Source organism: Lynx canadensis, chromosome C1, assembly GCF_007474595.2.
Source record: "Lynx canadensis isolate LIC74 chromosome C1, mLynCan4.pri.v2, whole genome shotgun sequence".
In the NCBI taxonomy this organism is placed as follows: domain Eukaryota; kingdom Metazoa; phylum Chordata; class Mammalia; order Carnivora; family Felidae; genus Lynx; species Lynx canadensis.
This window is the reverse complement of record NC_044310.1, coordinates 194,386,469-194,405,217: the sequence shown is the minus strand read 5'-3', so window position 1 is coordinate 194,405,217 and position 18,749 is coordinate 194,386,469. Positions and strand designations below refer to the sequence as shown.

Genomic DNA, 18,749 nt, shown 5'->3' with positions numbered 1-18,749 from the left:
TTCCTAAAACTTTATAAGAAAATCTAAAAAAGGTTCCTGTCCACATTTCCCTCATCCATTCCCTCCTTCCTCCCTCTCTCCCAATTACATTTCAGAAGCACTGATTGCTTTACTCAAGTTCAGCTTGCCCTTTGTGGCACATACTTAAGGAATTTGTTAGAATAGCTAAGTGAATATTCTTAATGAGTTGTAACGCAAAAATACTATCAATCTCTTAAGTAGAACCATGAATTTGAGAGTTTAAAGTGACCTCACCATCTGCTTAAATGAAATGGTATGACATTAAGATGGTACAAATACATTAATGGCACTACAAAAAGAAGTATATTTTGTTGTTTCTATTGTCTTTTTAAAAAAGTTCACTTATTGATTTTGAGAGGGAGAGAGTGTGTGACTGGGGGAGGGGGCAGAGAAAGAGGGAGAGAGAGAATCCCAAGCAGGCTCTGGGCCGAGCCTCACGCGGGGTTCAAGTCTCATGAACCGTGAGATCATGACCTGAGCCGAAATCAAGAGTTGGATGTTTAACCAACTGAGGCACCCAGGTGCTCCTCTAAATAAGTTTTTTTAAAAAGATGCTAGGGCAACACTGACTGGGAAGGTAATAGATTGACACATTCTACAAGATTCTGTATATAAAAGAGAAGTACTGTTCTTTTCTTTAACAGGTGTGACTTGCTCGAAGATGCCACCATCTTTAGCGCAGCTGACCTGAAAATGACTGACTGTTCCATGAACGAAGGAGAAGTATGTAACCCACAAGGTAATCAGTCAAATCCATAGACATGTCCTTGCAGAGATCATGATCTAGCTAACCATCATATCCAAAAAGCTATAAAATAAAATAGTTTTTATGAAGTCACCCCATCAGTAACTTTCAACTATGACAAGGGTACAAAAATTGTTCTTTGTATAGTGATCTTCATAAAGCTTTTGGAGAAAAAAACGAGAAACTTCTTAAAGCATGTAAAAGTATTCCACGTAAATCAAAGTACCTATAAAAAAGCTGATCCATTGATAGGAAGGGTAAAAAGTACCATTCACTGCATTCTTGCCTAAATTTTTTATGCCACGCATTTAGAGAAACTGTTTATTTTCCTACTTCTGTTTAAATCAAGCAGCTGTGTTCTTAAAAAGCTAACACTATTGATTGTAAAATCTAGATTTAGATTTCATGTAGAATAGGGAGCTAACTACATTGAAATAGTTTCAAGTTAATACACTAAGATAGTCTTACCTGAGCCTCGAGTTAAATTAACCAAGGTCACAATGTACAGTGAATCTAGGATTGGGTATGTTCTTTCCAGCAGAATGAATTTGTGTTTTAGCTGAAAAGATTAATATTATTGCTTTCTGTAAAGCTCCTCACATCTTCAGCTAGTTTATCTATTCCATTATGCATTGATTTGCTTCACTGAACTGAGCCACAGAGCTAAGCCTCTCTTCCAATATAAAATTGGACTTTTAACAGAAGCGATAATAAATGTAAGCACACAACCTATACATACGGAAGGGCAATAAATGCTCAGATTCAGGCAAATAATAAAGCTTCCCAACTTGAAAGTTGTTGGGTTCCCAAGACATATATATTTTTTATTACATATTTCCCCTCCCATTTCTTAATAATTATACAAACTTTAAAACAGCAATAATATAGCTTTTAAAATGAAATCATTGGCATACAGTCTAACCACTTCAGATTTAACAACAGAGCCTGTGTAGGAGAATTAAGGTTACATCTATAATTTTCCTCCTTTATTTATTAATAAGAATTGTGTGACTATTTTTCCTAATATCTATAGACTACATATCGCTATTACAGAACTTGCCTTCTACGGAAAGTATTGCTATTATCCTGTCCTCTTCAATGATTCTGAGTTGAACAGCATCCATTCAAATATCTTAGGATTATCAATTTATAATTGGGAACAACATGCCATTGGCTACGGTCTCCCCAGTAGAGTGCATTTATGGATCCTCAATCAGATAACAAGGGTCTTTAGTATATCATCCTGATAATTTCTAACATGTTTTAACATAAAAATGTTTCCTAGTCATTCTGTAAAGTGGAATCTTGAATCATCCAGTCAAAACCTCCAGTTTAACATGTACAGAAAAAGAATCTCTCCTTACTCCTTGTGTTTGAGGCTTTTAAGCCTCAAAGAAAAAGATTTCTTGCAGCTTATATTAACACTGTTAAAGTGTTAAGTGATGTATTTTTCCTACCAAGACAGTTCAACTACAGAGCACCTCAATTTCCCAATTTATTTCCTCTTCCAACCTAAACACATTGTACCATCTATCACCAAATAGAAGGCAAGTATCTTCCTTCCATCTGTTTATCTTGGTTAGGAAATATCTCCTGCTTCTCCAACAAGAGTCGCTTCATAACTCCACTGTTGTGGACATTTTTCCAAGTCATCTGCAGCTGAGATAGGATAATTTTGCAGCAGATTATCACTTGCCTTATGAAAGAAGAGATTTTCTTCAAAGGACAGCATGAGTTTGAGGCTATTTTTATTCTGTAATTTTTGTGTCATATGTCTTTACTAGCCCTTAATTACGACAATCTCTGAGGCCATTTTAGTTGAATTCAAGAGAATGAGACATCTTTATGTCACTTTTATGAATTACCAAGTATAGTAGAAGTCAATTAATTAGACATAAAAATATTCACAATCAGATATGGTAAAGAAGCAGAAGGATGAAGTATTCATATTTTTTGGACTGGTTTAACCTTAGTGACTCTGGCAAAGCGGAGGCTAAAACCATTCTTTATGCCTCTCTACCTTGAGGAGTCACATGTAGAATTTCCACGTCAAATTATATCAATAATTATTCCATTTTGATTACATTTTCTTTTTACTTTCAGGAAAATATTTTGGAGATGAGTTATATTCCCTTGTAATTCTAAGAAGAAACATGTTAAGTATCAGTATTTTCTAGAATATAAGCAAATAAACCCCACATTTAGATCAGGAAAATACAAACCAAAAGGATATTTACAGAAAGAGATTTGATTCTAAATATACTTACTGGCTATTGTATTTTAATAGGTATCTCAACAAAAACTAAAATGATACTTTAAAATTTGTACTAAATTTATTTTAGTCAACTAATATTTATATATAAATATAAAACATAAATATTACAAATGGTGTGTAATACAGCATTTAGGTATTTCCTAAAGACTCAAAATATTTCATTCTCTGGAGTGTGTAAAACTCTGAGGAATCCAAGAATACTATGAGATTTATGGAATTACAGGATCAAATTTGGTAGCATTAGTTTTTTGTTTTGTATTGTTTAAAAGAGATTTCTTGCAGCTCATATTTTAAGAACATCTTGTATGAAAAAGCATTTGTCAATGACTTTATTACTAGAGAATGTTACAGTCATTCTGCAGAGGGCATACTGAGCACCACCCCTGCCCTCCACTTCTTCCAACTCTTTGGTTGATTTTTCATACCTCCTTGGGCTTTGTGGAACGGAATCACAGTGAGACAGCAATCAAGTTTGGTGCTAAAGGAAGGGGCAATACTGAGTTTTTGTTTCAGCAGTGAGTAGGAATCCTTGATAGCTTCACATTTTGGCAAGATCTTTTTTCTAAACCTGCCTGAAAATATATTTTCTTTGGCATGGAAGAAGGATACCAAAAATCAGCGGCAGAAAATATAAGACACAAAATAAAGAGAGGCAGAAAAGAATACTGAGTTAAAAGAAAGGCTTTTGGAGATGCTGAGAGGGCATTACAAGTTTGGTGATGCACAAAGGAAATGATACTTTCTTTCTTCTTTCTCTCAAGGATGGGTGTTTTATCTGTTTACTGACAAGAAAAGTCAAACTATCCCATAGGCAGATCAATATCACAACGAAAACAAGAAATGATATTTGTATTATCTCCTTCCAGGCTAATTGTTTCATCTAAACAAACAGTATGTAAGCAAGGTTCAGGTCAAGGCAGAATTCAAACACCCTTGGTTGGTAAAAATGTGAACGTTTGTACTGGAACTGAAGTTAAGACTTAATAGGTAGAGCTTTACTAATAATTCTATCCAATATAATTAATCTTAAAGAGTTCTGCTATAATAATTTCATGCATCAGAACTATACAAAGCTGCCTGTTTATCATCAACACGAATGTCTACCCTTTGCAATTTGTAAACATGAACAGCCAGAAAAGAAATTTGGCGAACCTTTCTGGTGTTGGTGTAGAGATGGGGAAATGGTAGAAGATGTCACAGAAAATCATCGAAGGAGAAAGGAGATAAAAGTGGAATTCTTAAAAGATAGTCAAATGAGGTCACAGGATCTAAACTAGAACACTCAAATTCATATCAGAAATGTAATTTTAATCTCTTAAACCAAAGTCCACAAGGCAATAGACATACATTCAGAAAAGATCTGCTAGCAATTAATGGAAAAATTCTCCTGCATGGTCAAATCCATTTTTACCTGATAATAACCAGAAGGAATGGATATCTCATGTCATTTTCATTATATTTGATAAGCTAGATTTCTCAGATAAGGTCTAAACTCTTGGCAATGAACCATAACCATTAATTTTTTTAACACCTCCACCTCCCTTTTATTGTAAGAACTGTTAGCATATAACATGAGGAAGGCATTCTAATAATTAGTGGCAATTTACTTCCAGCAGCAAATATGGGTTCATATGATTCTTACCTGCCCCCCTTTAGGCTGGTATTTGATGTTGTCTGTTGATCCGATTTTGGATTTGACATTCTTCAGGTCTGGCAGTGGTTGGTTAATAAGCCGAAGCTGCTTGGGAGTAGCAGGAGATTTTGGAGGAGTACGTATGATGGCAACTTTCTTCTCACTGGGCACCAAGATGGCAGATTTGGGGGTTCCTGGTGTGTGAGGGGTTCTGGGATAGCTAGGGGTTCCAGGAGTGCCTGGTGTGCGTGAAGAATAGCTTGGTGGGGTGCCAGGAGTGATCGCAGTTGATCCAGGGGTGGTGGGTGTGGAAGTGCCACTTTTTCCTGCTCTGCGAATTGGCTCTGATCCTATATTCACAAACAAAACAAAACAAAACAAAACAAAACAAAACTGAAACCACAGCATCAGAAAATTCTCCTCAAGACATTGTCTTCCCACGGGTTGTTAGAACTCACAATACGTTAATTTTTAAGGAGTTGAGAATATTTATGGATAACAACAATGCTCCAAAAGGTGAAAGTCTCCTTTTTTTCAAAGGCTTATAACCTGGTAACATTTGTGAAAATGCATTGCTATCAATGCAAAGAAAGAACTTGGGTTTTCTTGATTTATTCTTCCTTCTAACTTTGAATGTGTCAAAAGTTTTTTATACTTGTGTGATCATTAAGGCATATGAATCTGCCTTTAGTTGGAAGAAGTGTCTGCACTGTATTTTTTGTGTGGGCTCATTTACTAAAGATTCCTTGAATGATATGTGGACCATTTGCTCTTTTGTGCAGTAAGTTCATTCCAAGATTCAGGTAGACATACAACATACAACTGTGTGTTTATATCAGTAATTTTGAGCTGTGTACAAATTATTTATTGAATTGCATTTCAGTGGTACTCCTTCCATTTATATTGAGGAACACTGTGAATTGCAAATGTGTGTACTGAGGGCTATTCAGTCATGTTAGACATTGTTCTACAGTATTACATTTTCCTTTGTATGGAAATTCATCTCAGGTGTTTTTTTTTTTTTTTTTTTTTTAGTTTTTTTTTTAATGTTTATTTATTTTTGAGAGAGAGAGAGAGAGACAGAACACAAAGAGGAGAGGGAGACAGAATCCGAAGCAGGCTCCGGGCTCTGAGCTGTCAGCATAGAGCCTGATACGGGGCTTGAACTCACAAATTGGAGATCATGACCTGAGCCAAAGTCGGTCACTTAACCGACTGAGCCACCTGGGCGTCCCTCGTCTCAGCTCTTAATACCACACACAAAAAAATCTATTTTTCTTCTTAGAAAAATAGGGTATTTTAACAATATATCCACTGTGCATCTTGTACCTGATTGTTTTCTCGTATACTTTCATTGCTAGTTTGCAGTTTGGAGTCAAACCAATAATCCCCCATTGTCAATTAAATATGACATTGTGGGAGGCATTTCTTTGCCTCAACCCGACTTGGGCATCATTTTACTATTTAGCTCCTTCCGCCCATTTTCCTGTACTATGTTTCTTTCACATTAACTTTTTAACTGAGTGTTTGAATGCCATTTCAAATCCTTTTTTGAAAAAAAAAAAAAAAAAGAGATACGTGAGACTACAGAACCTTATAGATTTCAAAGCACTTTTGTGAATACCAAACGTGATGAGCAAACAAACACAGTAGTTAGAGGCAGCTCTTATTATTCCTAAATTCAAGAATGAGGATACTGAGGCTTGTTTACCCAGATAATACTAAATTCAAAGCCAGATATGATATTTAGCCTCTGAGCTCTAAAAATCTTTTCTCTTAAAATAACACATTCAGTCTAATAATACAACACTTATTTACATTGTTTACATTTATTATTCAAATACCTTCACTTTTTTTTGGTGTTTTATGAGAAGGGCATGAATTTTATTTTTTATTACTGAGTATATATACTTTGTAAAATCAATAAATCTAGAAATTTTGTCGAGGACAAAGGTACAAGTCATTAGTTTTTAAATCAATGAAGTGAAAGGGATCTTTGAGTCATCTCGAACAATTGGTCATCAGTGTGGGAAGTTCTGCCTGTGAAAGGGGATAATTAATCATTGCTGGAATAATTACAGGGAATGAGCTCAAGAGAGTTTCTTAGATAATTATAATCTACAGACAACATCTATTTACCTACTGGCCTGGGTTCAGTCTCCTGGAGAAACAGGAGCATTTCACTTCTTTCAGTGAACAGTTTTTACATATAAGTGAAAGCTGCCCTGTGTCCTTCTGGTTTTTTAACGTGTAAGGGCCAACCATGGGCAGACTGTTTAACTGACAATAGGAAATGGGATATAAGAAGACTAACGTGACAGATGAGTGGTGCGTTCTATGATTTTTATTGCTTTCCACAAAAATGACATTTCAAGACCACGATGATACAGCCACAGCTAACTTGGCTTTTTGAGGCTTCTTTGCTACAAAGTTCGTTTTTGGACCAAGTTTTTGATGTTTGAGTCAGTCATTCTGTCCTTCAGAAAAATCTCTTCAGAAACTTCATTTCCTCCTTAAATGTTTTCTCTATGCCTTCATTACCTTTGAATAGCTCAGGTCTTTTGGGGAGCGGAAACTTCTCTCTGTTATTTGTCACTGTACTGGTGCCTTCCATGAGATCGGTATACAGTAGGAGCTCAACATACTTTCTTTTCTATCAGTACAAATGGGATTCAAAATTAATCAGTGTGTTGAGGTGTGTTTTACTCGAGGGAGACTGAGCTGAAGCAATATTCTGCATGTGCATAACAAGTTTCACTAAAAGAAATAACAGTTTTTAAAGAGTCCTTTCTATACCCATAGAAAATGGCTTTAAGCTTCAGAAAACTAAGGAATGAAAGTTTTGTGTTACATCTGGAGAATGAGGAAAAACCAAAAGCATTAAGCCCAACCACCACTGTTGAATAGATAGGATTGATTCAAGTATAATAAATTATATTCTAGTCATCAAATGGCAACTTTGAGTGTTTCCTATTCTGAAACTGAAAGAGTTAATTAAATCTGAACTACTAAAACAATGTGAAATATATCTATGAGAAAATATATATTTACAAATTACTTTATGAAACTGTGTTCTTATTAATCTTGTCAACTCCTCAATGACAATGCCTTTCTCTCTGTTTGTGTAAGGGCATAGCTTTGTTTCCTTCAAATCTTTTCAGTGGTGGTACAAAATGCCAGAATGTGTCTGTGTGTAGTTACGGAGATGATGGGTGAATGGGAGGAAGCACAGTACTTGTTCTTTTAGTTGTCCTTAGGCTTTTTAGCTATTGCTATAGGGAAACAAAATAAACTGAATGTCCTGAGATTATCAGGGTATCAGTTATGTTTCTTAGCAAATAATAAAATGCATCATGCTTATGAATGTAAATAAAGTTAGAAAGTCAAAATAGAATTGGCTCAGATCATAAAGGACAATTTATATATGGATGCATTTTAGAGGGCAGAGCACAGTAGTTTGAAGATGTGAAGTTATGAATAAAGTACCATTTTGCTCCCATAACCACAGATAGAAGCATAATTCAAGGTATACCTTTGGGAAGCACTTGGTGCCTTTGTCTTGTCTGAACAGCCTCCATATTGCTGATGCCCAATTCCAACTCCGGATATTTGGAATTGAAGTCTTTTCTCTGGGGATCACTATCTTTTCAATGCCTTCTTTGCTAGTTTGTTTGAATACTTTATTTTTGTGAAGAAATAGTTTTGTGATCTTAAAGGGTTCCTGGCATATATTTCAAAGAATGTTAATGCTTCATAAAACTAAATGGTGTAGGGCACAACTGCTCTAAATATAATAAACACTTTAATTCTAGGCAAAAATATGCTTTAAGTGTCATACAGAATGGTAATATTTGAAGTGGGCCAATTTTTATTAAATATTTTAAGAGTAAGTAACAAAATCAACTATAATGTGATGGGAGGAGCAATTTCCACCATTTTTAATGGTTTTTAAATGACAGAGATATTATTCTCCAAGTGATTCTACATAGTTTTCTAGAAGTACTTCTTCCACATAAATAAATATAAAAAAGACATTAAAAGGGCAGGTGAATGAAGTTATCAGTGGGCTGAAAACCAATTCAACCACTTTCTAGCTTAGTAGCATCGGACAAGTTACCCTCTTTAAAAGGTCAGTTTCCTCATGAGTAGATTTAACGAGGCTATTTTTACCTAACCATCAGCATTATTAACTTAAATGGAGTGAAAAACGTGTCTTAGGATCTTAGCATCTTCAGGTACTAAATAAATCGTAGCTATTTTTGTTGTAATAGAAACCTATTTGTGAAAATAATTTGCATCTGTCCTTCAACCAGATAATCTTGGTAGTAACACCACACGAGTGGGTAATGATTGGAACATTGTTATATTCTTTCCTTAAACTGTGATGACACCAACTAGTTCATTATGGGCCATCAACCAAAAGAAATTTAAACTATTGCACGGAACATGTTATGTTTACACCCACATTGGAATGCGAATTCTTTTTTTTTTTTTTAATTTATTTTGAGAGAGAGAGAAAGAGAGAGAGGCAGAGAGAAAGGGTGAGAGAGAATCCCAAGCAGGCTCCGCACTGTCAGTGTGAGGTCAATGCGGGGCTCAAACTCCAGAACTGTGAGATTATGAGCTGAGCAGAAATCAAGACGCTCAACTGACTGAACCACCCAGGTGCCCCTGGAATGTAAATTCCTACCAAATTGAGCAGGATCCTAGGTTTTGATTACTGACTTCCCAGTTAGACTTTAGGATTTGGAATTCTAAGGAAGTTAAGCTTATATAGATACATATTAAAAAAAAATTCCTGACTATTGGTCTTCTCTATTAATTACTTCCTTGTAGGTACTCATTTTCCAAAACAATCATTTTGAATCAAGCAGCTGTTTTGGATCCATCAATAGTCTGGCTTTTCTGATTCTTTAAAAAAAATTTTTTTTTTACATTTATTTATTTTTGAGAAACAGAGTGAGACAGAGCGTGAGCGGGGGAGGGGCAGAGAGAGAAGGAGACACAGAATCCGAAGCAGGCTCCAGGCTCTGAGCTGTTAGCACCGAGCCTGACGAGGGGCTAGAATCCACAAACCGTGAGATCATGACCTGAGCCGAAGTCAGATGCTCAACCGACTGAGCCACCCAGGTGCCCCTGGCTTTTCTGATTCTTAGAAGAAATATAATTTGTTTTCAATGTATGTTTTGTTTGAACGATGTAAAATATAGACCTAGAATAAGCTCTACTCCACTTAAGGGATTAAAAAGGAAGCCAAATCAAAATAAACCTACTGGTGGTCCGCCTTGCTGAAGAGGAGATGGAACTGTTGAGAGAGAAGGAATTCTCCTCTCTGTCTCCTGATACACCACGGCGAGGAGGGAGGATAGAGGAGGGCCTGGGCAGGGAAGAGCGCTTTTCTGGGCTCTTGGTTACTCCATCCTGATTGGGAAAAAAACACATTGGGTTCTCGTGAATCTTCAGGTATACAAAGTGATTATGTTAGCCTGGCTAATTTCTTCCTGTGCTGATAGATACGTTTCTTTTAATACACACTACTGAATTTCATATACTAATAAGCATTTCCACTTTGAAACTTAGCACTACTGAATTTCATATACTTATAAGCATTTCCACTTTGAAACTTAGAAAGGGTTCCTATTTGCCTAGAGGTGCTATAAAAATCTATTATTCTGGAGTTCGTGCTAATAATTAATCATGAAATTCAAATTCTAAATAACATGGGAAAATAGTAATTTACCTAAGTAATCTCCAGCAAATGAAAAATTTTACTAAAACCTCTTGATAAGCATGAAAACTCATTAATCAGAAAGGACTGGCAGTGGGCACTGCATGATGACATTTAACAATGAACACTACCGTATGTTGTGCATTTATGTGACAGGAATTCTAAGCACTTTACATCCATTTATGATTTAATTCTTGCCACAAAATACTATATGCATTTTATAGCCAAGGAAACAGGTTGAATCAATGTATGTAATTTTTTCAAAATCACTGAATTAATAGGTAGCAGAGGCAGTATTAAATCCTGATGTGTCTGACTGAGTCCAAATGGTCTATCATATTATATATAATTCATCATTATTATACAATATTACATATTATACATTATATGCTATATATATGTATATGCTACATGTTATATATTATGTATGATAGCATATATATTTTATTTTTTTGGTTTGTATCTGAAATTTTACAAGATACCAAATAAACAAATAATAAATTAATAAGGGACAGTATACCTAGAGGCTTTTTTTTTTTTTTACTGATTAGGCTATTAATAACTATTGAAACTTTTATTTGTTTATAAGAGAGTCTATTGTTTATATGTCAAACACTTTAGAGTTTAGTCTCTGTTTTTATATATTTACTGAACTGTGTCTTACAACCTCTGAAATTATATTCTTTTCTGAAACTTCAGTTGACCTGCTGCCTTACCTTGTTCCCTGATTCTGAGAATGGCAAACGGTCTGTGGAGCCTGCTGAGGTGGGCTTTATTGAAAAACTGTCAGAAAGTGTAGCCCTTTTAGACGTACTAAGGCAGGCTGAGCTGCATCTTGGGGATTTTGAGCTACCCTGAAAGGCAGGAATCTTTGACAAAGTAGAATTCTAGCCATGAAAGAAAACAAACAAAAGCACAAAATAAACAAAACTATGAAGTAAAAGGAAAATAAAAAATGTATAAACATATAAGAAATTAAATACTGACATCTAAAAAGACCACATGATAAATGGTTATAATCAATGACAGAAATGCATATTATGTGAGAACAAGAGATTTTCATTGAACAGATGTTAACTGCAACTAACTTAAGAATGCTCATATATGAGAATACAGATTACAATACTCTTCATGAATTCTATGCAGAAAATCTGATTAATCCATAGGTCTTTCAATGATACCATATTTGAAAAATATCTTGAGAGTCTGTTGGAATTGTTCCTTTAATAAATACAACCCTTAAGGTGTATTTATAATAAAAATCTTGATCACATTTCAAGAACTTTAGAACAAGGTATATTTAAGGTCTCATAATGGAAAATACATTTTGTTCTTTCAGATGTCTACATTGATTTCGTCAAAAAAAATTACAGAGTTTATATAAAATTAATACATTTTATGAGTAAAATGCATACTGGGGGCCAAGTTTTACCATAGAATTGATAACATTTTTATGCATAGATCAGTTTCTACGGTGTCTTATAAATTCTAAAAATGAAAGTGAGCACTAAAGACATTGCCCATAAAAAATCACAGGACTTAAATTACGGGTGTTGCTAGTCCCTGGAGAGATATTTCTCAAGTGGGAATCATCAGGGGGTCGGACATATGGCTTCTAGAGAAAGCTATGCTGACATGTTGCATATTTCACAGGGCACTTTGTTAAAAATGCAGAAAAGTATAAAGAAGCCAAGGAGATTTTATTTCATTAATTAATATGATTTTGCTGTTACAAAAATAGCAGTTGAAATCGACATCTTTATTTTGAGTTTTAACCTCCACAGGCACTTTAACAGGGCAGACCAATTAACAGATTGCACAAATCACTTCTCGTCTTCCAGACCCAGCGCCTTGAGCGGGACATGCACCTGGCTCGGCACAAGTCATTCTTTTTGATTGATGCTACCCACAAAATAGTGAATTACAAAAGTGATACAGGAGAGAAAAAAATGGAATAATTGGATTGCCTCAAATTATGAAAGACAACTACTAATCCTGTGCTTAAAACGAAAACAAAAACAAAACAAATACGCAACAAATGAAGGATTATAGGTCAGGCTCACAATAAAGATCAATTGAAAAATCAGAAAGAACTGTTCTGAGGAATGTACTGAAAGTCACAGATAAAAACAGGTTAGTCTTGGGGTTATAAAGGAAATTTATAGGAAGAGGGTGAGGTTATGAGGGGAAAAAATGTTAAATGAGAAAAAGTTAGAAAGAATGGTGGCCTATCTCTGTTCTTCAGAAAGGGGAGATGGGCATTTATAAAGGAAAAAAATTAGTTCTGTGGAGAAGATGTATATGGTTTCTTTCCTAAGTACAAGCATTTAGTGCGAATTCCCAATGAGTTACTTGAATACCAAGGGACTTGAAAATTTCCTAAATATTTTTCAAACAAACATAACAAATGACCCAAGGGAAAGAGAGAAAGAGAGAGACTCAAGAAACAGACTCTGAACTATACAGAACAAACTGATGGTTACCAGAGGGGAGGGGAGTAGAGGGATGGGTGAAATAGGTGAGGATTAAGGAGGGCACCTGTGATGAGAGCACCGAGTGCTGTAGGGAAGTGTTGAATCACTATGTTGTACACCTGAAGCTAATATTACACTGTATGTTAACCAACTGGAATTAAAAGCCAAAAAAAAAAAAAGATTTTCCAAACAATGTCCACTTAAAAATGCTTTTTTTTAATAGGGGAAAGCTGACTTACTTTCTCTATCTGCTCCTAAAGACTTCTACTTTTCAAATAACAACAACAACAACAACAACAACAACAACAACGATCACTGTTTATTGAATAAATACTATGTTCTAAGCACAATACAGTGTACTATTTTATAATTTACTGTATTTATTTTTCACAAAGTAGGATATAGGAATTTTAACCCTCCCTTTATTTTTGGAAAATTAAGACATAGGGAGCTATTTATTATAGCTAATAAATGTTCAAGACCTAGACCTGGTGTGCTTCACAGCCCTGCTCTTAGCCACAATTCACTAGTTGCCCATCAGAAACAAAAGGTAAAGAGAAATCTTGAAGTTACAGTGTTTTCAAAATAAAGCCCAATATTTATCAAAGCAGTAAATGGAGTCTATTGCTTGCCATATGTTCAGGAATATGCCTGGAAACATAAAAATCAATTTTTTTAAATCAACATAAAGTCCTTTAGGTTCAAAATGATATAAACAGTTTGGCTCTCATTGGAAATGTATTTCTATTTTTCATAATAAATAAAAAGTGGAAGTCTAAAATCTGAGTAGTTTTTAGAATGCTAAACAAAGAGTTGTGATTTACATGTGACATCTAAAACCTAGAACATTGTGATGTACTACTGGTTAACATCATTCAAAGTATTTATATTTTTATTTGTACAAAGTTTTGTAATTTTAGGATTTCTTTAATAGTCCTTCTTTTAAGATTTTATTTTTAAGTAATCTCTACACCCAAGTGGGGCTCAAACTCACAACTCTGAGATTGAGTAGCATACTCTACCAACTGAGTCAGCCAGGTGCCCCTCTTTAGTAGTCTTTTATTTTTTTTTTTTCTTTCAATCAGAAAGGAGTAAAATACTTCATGTTTGCTTTGGTCTTTTGGGAGTTTAAAAAATGATGGTTAATAACATAAAAAGTACAATAAAAAAGAAATATGAAAGACAAACATATGAAGAAGTTAAACATCATTAATGCAACTAAATTAAAACAATATTTTATCCCCATAACTTGGTAAATATAGAAAAAGTACAAGAATATCTAGTAATAATAATGAACATGGGCACTCTTATATACAGCTGGAGAACATATAAGTCAGTAGAACACTTCTAGAGGACAATTTTGATAATGTTAGGAAAAAACTTTAAATATGGACTTTCTGCTTGAAACAATAATTTCACTACTAGGAAATTATCCTAAGGAAAAGCATATGGATGCATTCACAGATTAAGCCAAAACGATTTCTAGAGTAATATTGTTAAAACGACAATAAAAATAGTTTAAAAGTCAAGTAACAGGGAACTGATAATGTATATCACCATAAATAAATAAAACACAATGCAATGTAGTCATTAAAGTGATGTACAAGACTGGTTCATGAGAGGGAAATGTGTTTATTGATTTATTGTTTTAAAATCTATTACAAATTTAAAATCTAATAAACAAATCTATTCATTGTTTTAGTAAAAAACTGATACACAGTGCTTCCATTTTTGTCATTAAACCTATCAATATGTAGGAAAAAATAAAGATTTTATATCAAAATGGTAACTATAGTTTTCTTTAGATAAGGGGACTATAATATATTTTTACTTATATTTGCTCATCTACATTGTTTAATTTTCTCATATTCTTATTTTGTAATAACAATAATGAAAATGTCTTATAACGTACACTTTAGTGTGGATTATAGTGATTTATCTTGATTCCATGAAATGTAAATAAACTGAGCTTCCCTATTTTTGCCAGATCATTGTGCTGTTTGTTTTTATCTTACTAACAGAGAGATAGCCTAAATCCCAGCTCTGCCCTCACCAAGTACTATCAGATGTCATTCTAGAAGATACTGAGATATGCCCAAATGCCATGGAGAATCATTCTGGGTGAATGAATGATTAAAAATAAATAAATAAAAATAAATAAGTAAGTAAATAAATAAGTAAGTAAATAAATAAATAAATAAAATGACATTTAAGAGTAAACATCTGAAGTGTAACTTACAACTAAAGTTACTAAAACATTGCCACCAATACCAAAGGAAGCTTCAAGTGAAGAACAAGGAAAAAACCATTTTACTCACAGAGACTTTGTCCTTTGCCTGTTTAAATACACTGGAAGCCTGAGTTGTTTCACCACCTGTTGCTGTCGAAAAAAGAAGATACAAACAACCCCGAACTTAGTGGCTAAAAACCACACAATGCATTTTTTAATCTCTTTTGGTTATTCAGTTGTGTCAACAGACTAACGCAAAGCAAAATTTTGCTTATTTTGAGATTCAAATTCAGTAACTGAAGAAATCTGAATACCAACATTATAACATGTGGCTCCCACTACAATGTGTGCTAATTAATACAACCCAGTGTTTACCAAAGCACAGGTAAGCACACCAAATAACTTCCTATTGGTTACCAAGGTACCTTTAAATCTTATTACTACATAAGCATAGATCCTTTAGAACGGAAGTCACAGAACACCATCCAAATACTGTCAAATTTAAGAAAAGGGGGAGTGATTGGTTTCTAGGGTTGGCATGATGTAAAAGAGCATTCATGGAGATTCCCAAGCCCTCTTTTTATGGCCAGTGGCATACCTACAGATATTTCTACATTTTATATTCAAACTGTCATGGTCAGCCAACCCCTTTTCCTCTGTACCCCTTCATTTCACAACATGAGTGACACACTTGTTTGACGTGAAACGCACCACATGAGAAGAAAAACAGCTTGTCAAGGAAAGAAAACATGAGAGGAATTTCAAATTCAGTAATATAGAACATGTTCTACACATGCACTTCCTGTATGAAATTATTACCACATCTGTTACTGTTGTTTCTCTTGCTGCTGTTTAATACCTCTGGTTCCAATTTTAAACTCTACTATCTCCAGCACATTTTCTGTTGATGACTTACCTGACTTGACTCAAATATCTGTCATGATTGAAAACAACCCTTTGTGTTTTGGAAAAACGATCTCGATTTAAAAATTGTGCTTAGAAAATGAAAGGCACAAGCTTGTGTAGTTATTTCTTCCTTAATCTTCTTTCATAAGGGAAAACGTCAGGGCGGAAAAATCTAAAGCTTATAAGCACTCCAAATGAGTTTCAAAAAGGTTTCTTATGTCACATGCAGCTCTCACACACAAAAAAACAACTGTCTACAAGATGCTATATGCTATTTAGGACTGGCTAGTAAGATTCAGATTCTGGAATGATTTTTTTTTTTTTTAAGAAGCAGTGCAAATGATGCTTCCCTAATGTATCTGTAGCATTTCTTAAATTTCTGCGACATAGAGCTTGCTTCAAGCCAATGACATCTAGTGTTTGGTATATTCTTTCTGCTTTAGTATCTTAATATCTGAACAGACTAAGATTCTAATTAGTCCAAACATCTTAAATTTCTCTTAATGAATGAGTTAAAAAGGTGTTTACTCTCAATGTGGTAAATCGAATACCAATGACATGTAGACACTTCACCAAACCATTTGACATTTCCTCTAAAATTTCATAATCCTGATACACTCTTTCATCCTTTTACGTATGATATCTGATTTTGATGCCCAAACCAAGAGAGTCTGTCAAGCATTTGTCTAATTAGAAGAAAAATTCCGAGTTTAATGCAAATGAATTAAGATGTGATATAAGAGTTAGAAATAGCATGTTAATGTCTAATTTAGAAAAGCTCCTCATCCTGAACTTCTATCATCAAGGTTTCTTTATAATTCTGAGCCTTCCACTTTCAAATACTTCCTGAAAGACTGCTTCTTGAAGGAAAGCTCATGAGATGATTACCATATGAGGAACACAAATATAAAAAACTTGTAATTTTACTGACTATCATAAAACCATCAATTACCTTGATCTTCTTTTTCTTACAAAGGTTAATGCTGCTCTTAACTTTTAAAGCCATCCAAAGGTTTATATAAAGGCACTTCCAATATACACTGTAAAGGTAAATATTCCTTTCTGATTTAGCAATCTGATATCTTATTTTCTAGACTACAAGTGTGCTACTTAATAAATGCTAAAATAAAATGTATTATAAATTAAGATTATCCGAGGGTAATCACACACTTAAAGTAAATACTTGGTACTGAAATTTAGGAATAGAGTTCGCATTATAGATATTTGTATGCGCTTTTATTTGTGATTTGTAATACGTTTTGCTCCTTCATTTCACTACTTTTCCAAGGGGAGTTAAAAACAAGTGTATTTGGAGAAGACAGAAAAATGAGGTAGTGAAATATAAATGCACCTAAGTTCTAAGAGATTCAGGGGGAAGGAGTTTTATCTGGGAATTCTGAATACTAAATTATATCAGAAAATTAGCAGTTTGCATCCAACACATTTAAGAAAATCCCAATGACAAAAAGTCAGTGAAGAGATGGAGTACAGTGAACTGAAAGCCTTGCTAATTTTGGATACGAAAAATAAAATCTGATGGGATGACCAGACCATTTCCTTTCCTTTTCTTTTTCTTTCATCTGAAGCAAAGTAATTTTGAAATCACAATTTTACCCCAGATTTGCTTTTCATTTCCAATCTTGAAATCACTGTACATTCTTGGTAAATTCATCAACATCAGTAACAGATTTGGCAGTAACCATTGTAGAAAATAGAACAAATATAGTATGGGTTTAAGCATGAGAGAGAGAAATAAGCAAAATAATGAGAATGCATACCACAGTCCTATTCATCGTCATCCTCTAACCAAACACACAGAATGAAAATAGGAATCCCCAGAACGTGACACTAGAGCACAATGCCAAGATAAAATCACTGCTAAGTCTGAGCATAACAAAGAAACAGATGGTCATGACCTCTTCTGCAGGGAGGAGAAAAAAAAAAGAATAATGATACAAGACACTTAATAGCAAAACTGTTCATGACTGCTAAGATTCTTGGAAGAAAAACAAAATGAAGAAGCTGCTACGGTAATGAGATAAAAAAAATACACATCTATGTTTGCCAGCCACATTGCACAATTGAACAGTCACCTGTCGTTTTCCGCTTAACACAGGAGAGATGAGTTGGTCTAGTATATTTGATAGCAGGTTTTAAAATGAATTTCCTGGAGGGAGAGTGGGCCTGAACTTCTGTTTTTTTAGCAAGTTCAGCCTTCTTATAAACTGCTATGAATAAAAAAAAAACACACACAAAAAGCATACCATCAGGAGAAAATAAACACTTGGAGCAAAACCGAACGAAATTTCATAAATAATTAGTTACCACTGTAAGGAAGTTTCTTTTACATAAGAGTAATAACAAATTCAAAAACATTTTGAAAGAAGGGATTGTTAAATGAACCTTTTTTCCTTCTCACTTCATCTCTGGAGACTGTGCTAGGTTCCTTTTTAGCTATTTTTCTTTCAGGAGTGGAAATTCTGCCTCTCCCGGTTTTAAAAGGCTTTTCTTTTCTATGTTTCTCAAGAGATGGTCTCCGAGCTTCCTTTTCAGCTTTCTCCTCTTTAGGAATAGTTTCTAACTGTTCTGTCATGATGCTCCTATCATCATCTGTGGATCAAAGCAAACCATGACAACAACAACAACAACAATGAAAACATTAGTAACAAATGTACAAAATCCTTCATATATTTAACAAAATGCAAAATCGAGATAAAGGGACATTTTAAAAAATGTT

The 18,749-nt window shown here is 34.3% G+C and overlaps 1 protein-coding gene across 29 annotated transcripts in view; it reads right to left on the bottom strand.

The window, feature by feature from the left end:
- Positions 1-18,749, bottom strand: part of MAP2 (microtubule associated protein 2) — a 285,416-nt gene that overhangs the window by 17,254 nt on the left and 249,413 nt on the right. For 10 of the 29 annotated variants that reach the window (XM_030325882.1, XM_030325881.1, XM_030325892.1 and 7 more), the window contains 6 exons: positions 18,416-18,622; positions 18,106-18,240; positions 15,195-15,256; positions 11,119-11,289; positions 9,948-10,095; positions 4,684-5,024 (listed from right to left, as the gene is read on the bottom strand). In XM_030325882.1, the coding sequence (XP_030181742.1) occupies positions 4,684-5,024; positions 9,948-10,095; positions 11,119-11,289; positions 15,195-15,256; positions 18,106-18,240; positions 18,416-18,622 (1,064 nt within the window). The remainder of the gene's footprint in view (positions 1-4,683; positions 5,025-9,947; positions 10,096-11,118; positions 11,290-15,194; positions 15,257-18,105; positions 18,241-18,415; positions 18,623-18,749) is intronic. The other 19 variants (XM_030325893.1, XM_032594496.1, XM_030325896.1 and 16 more) reach the window with 6 other exon arrangements.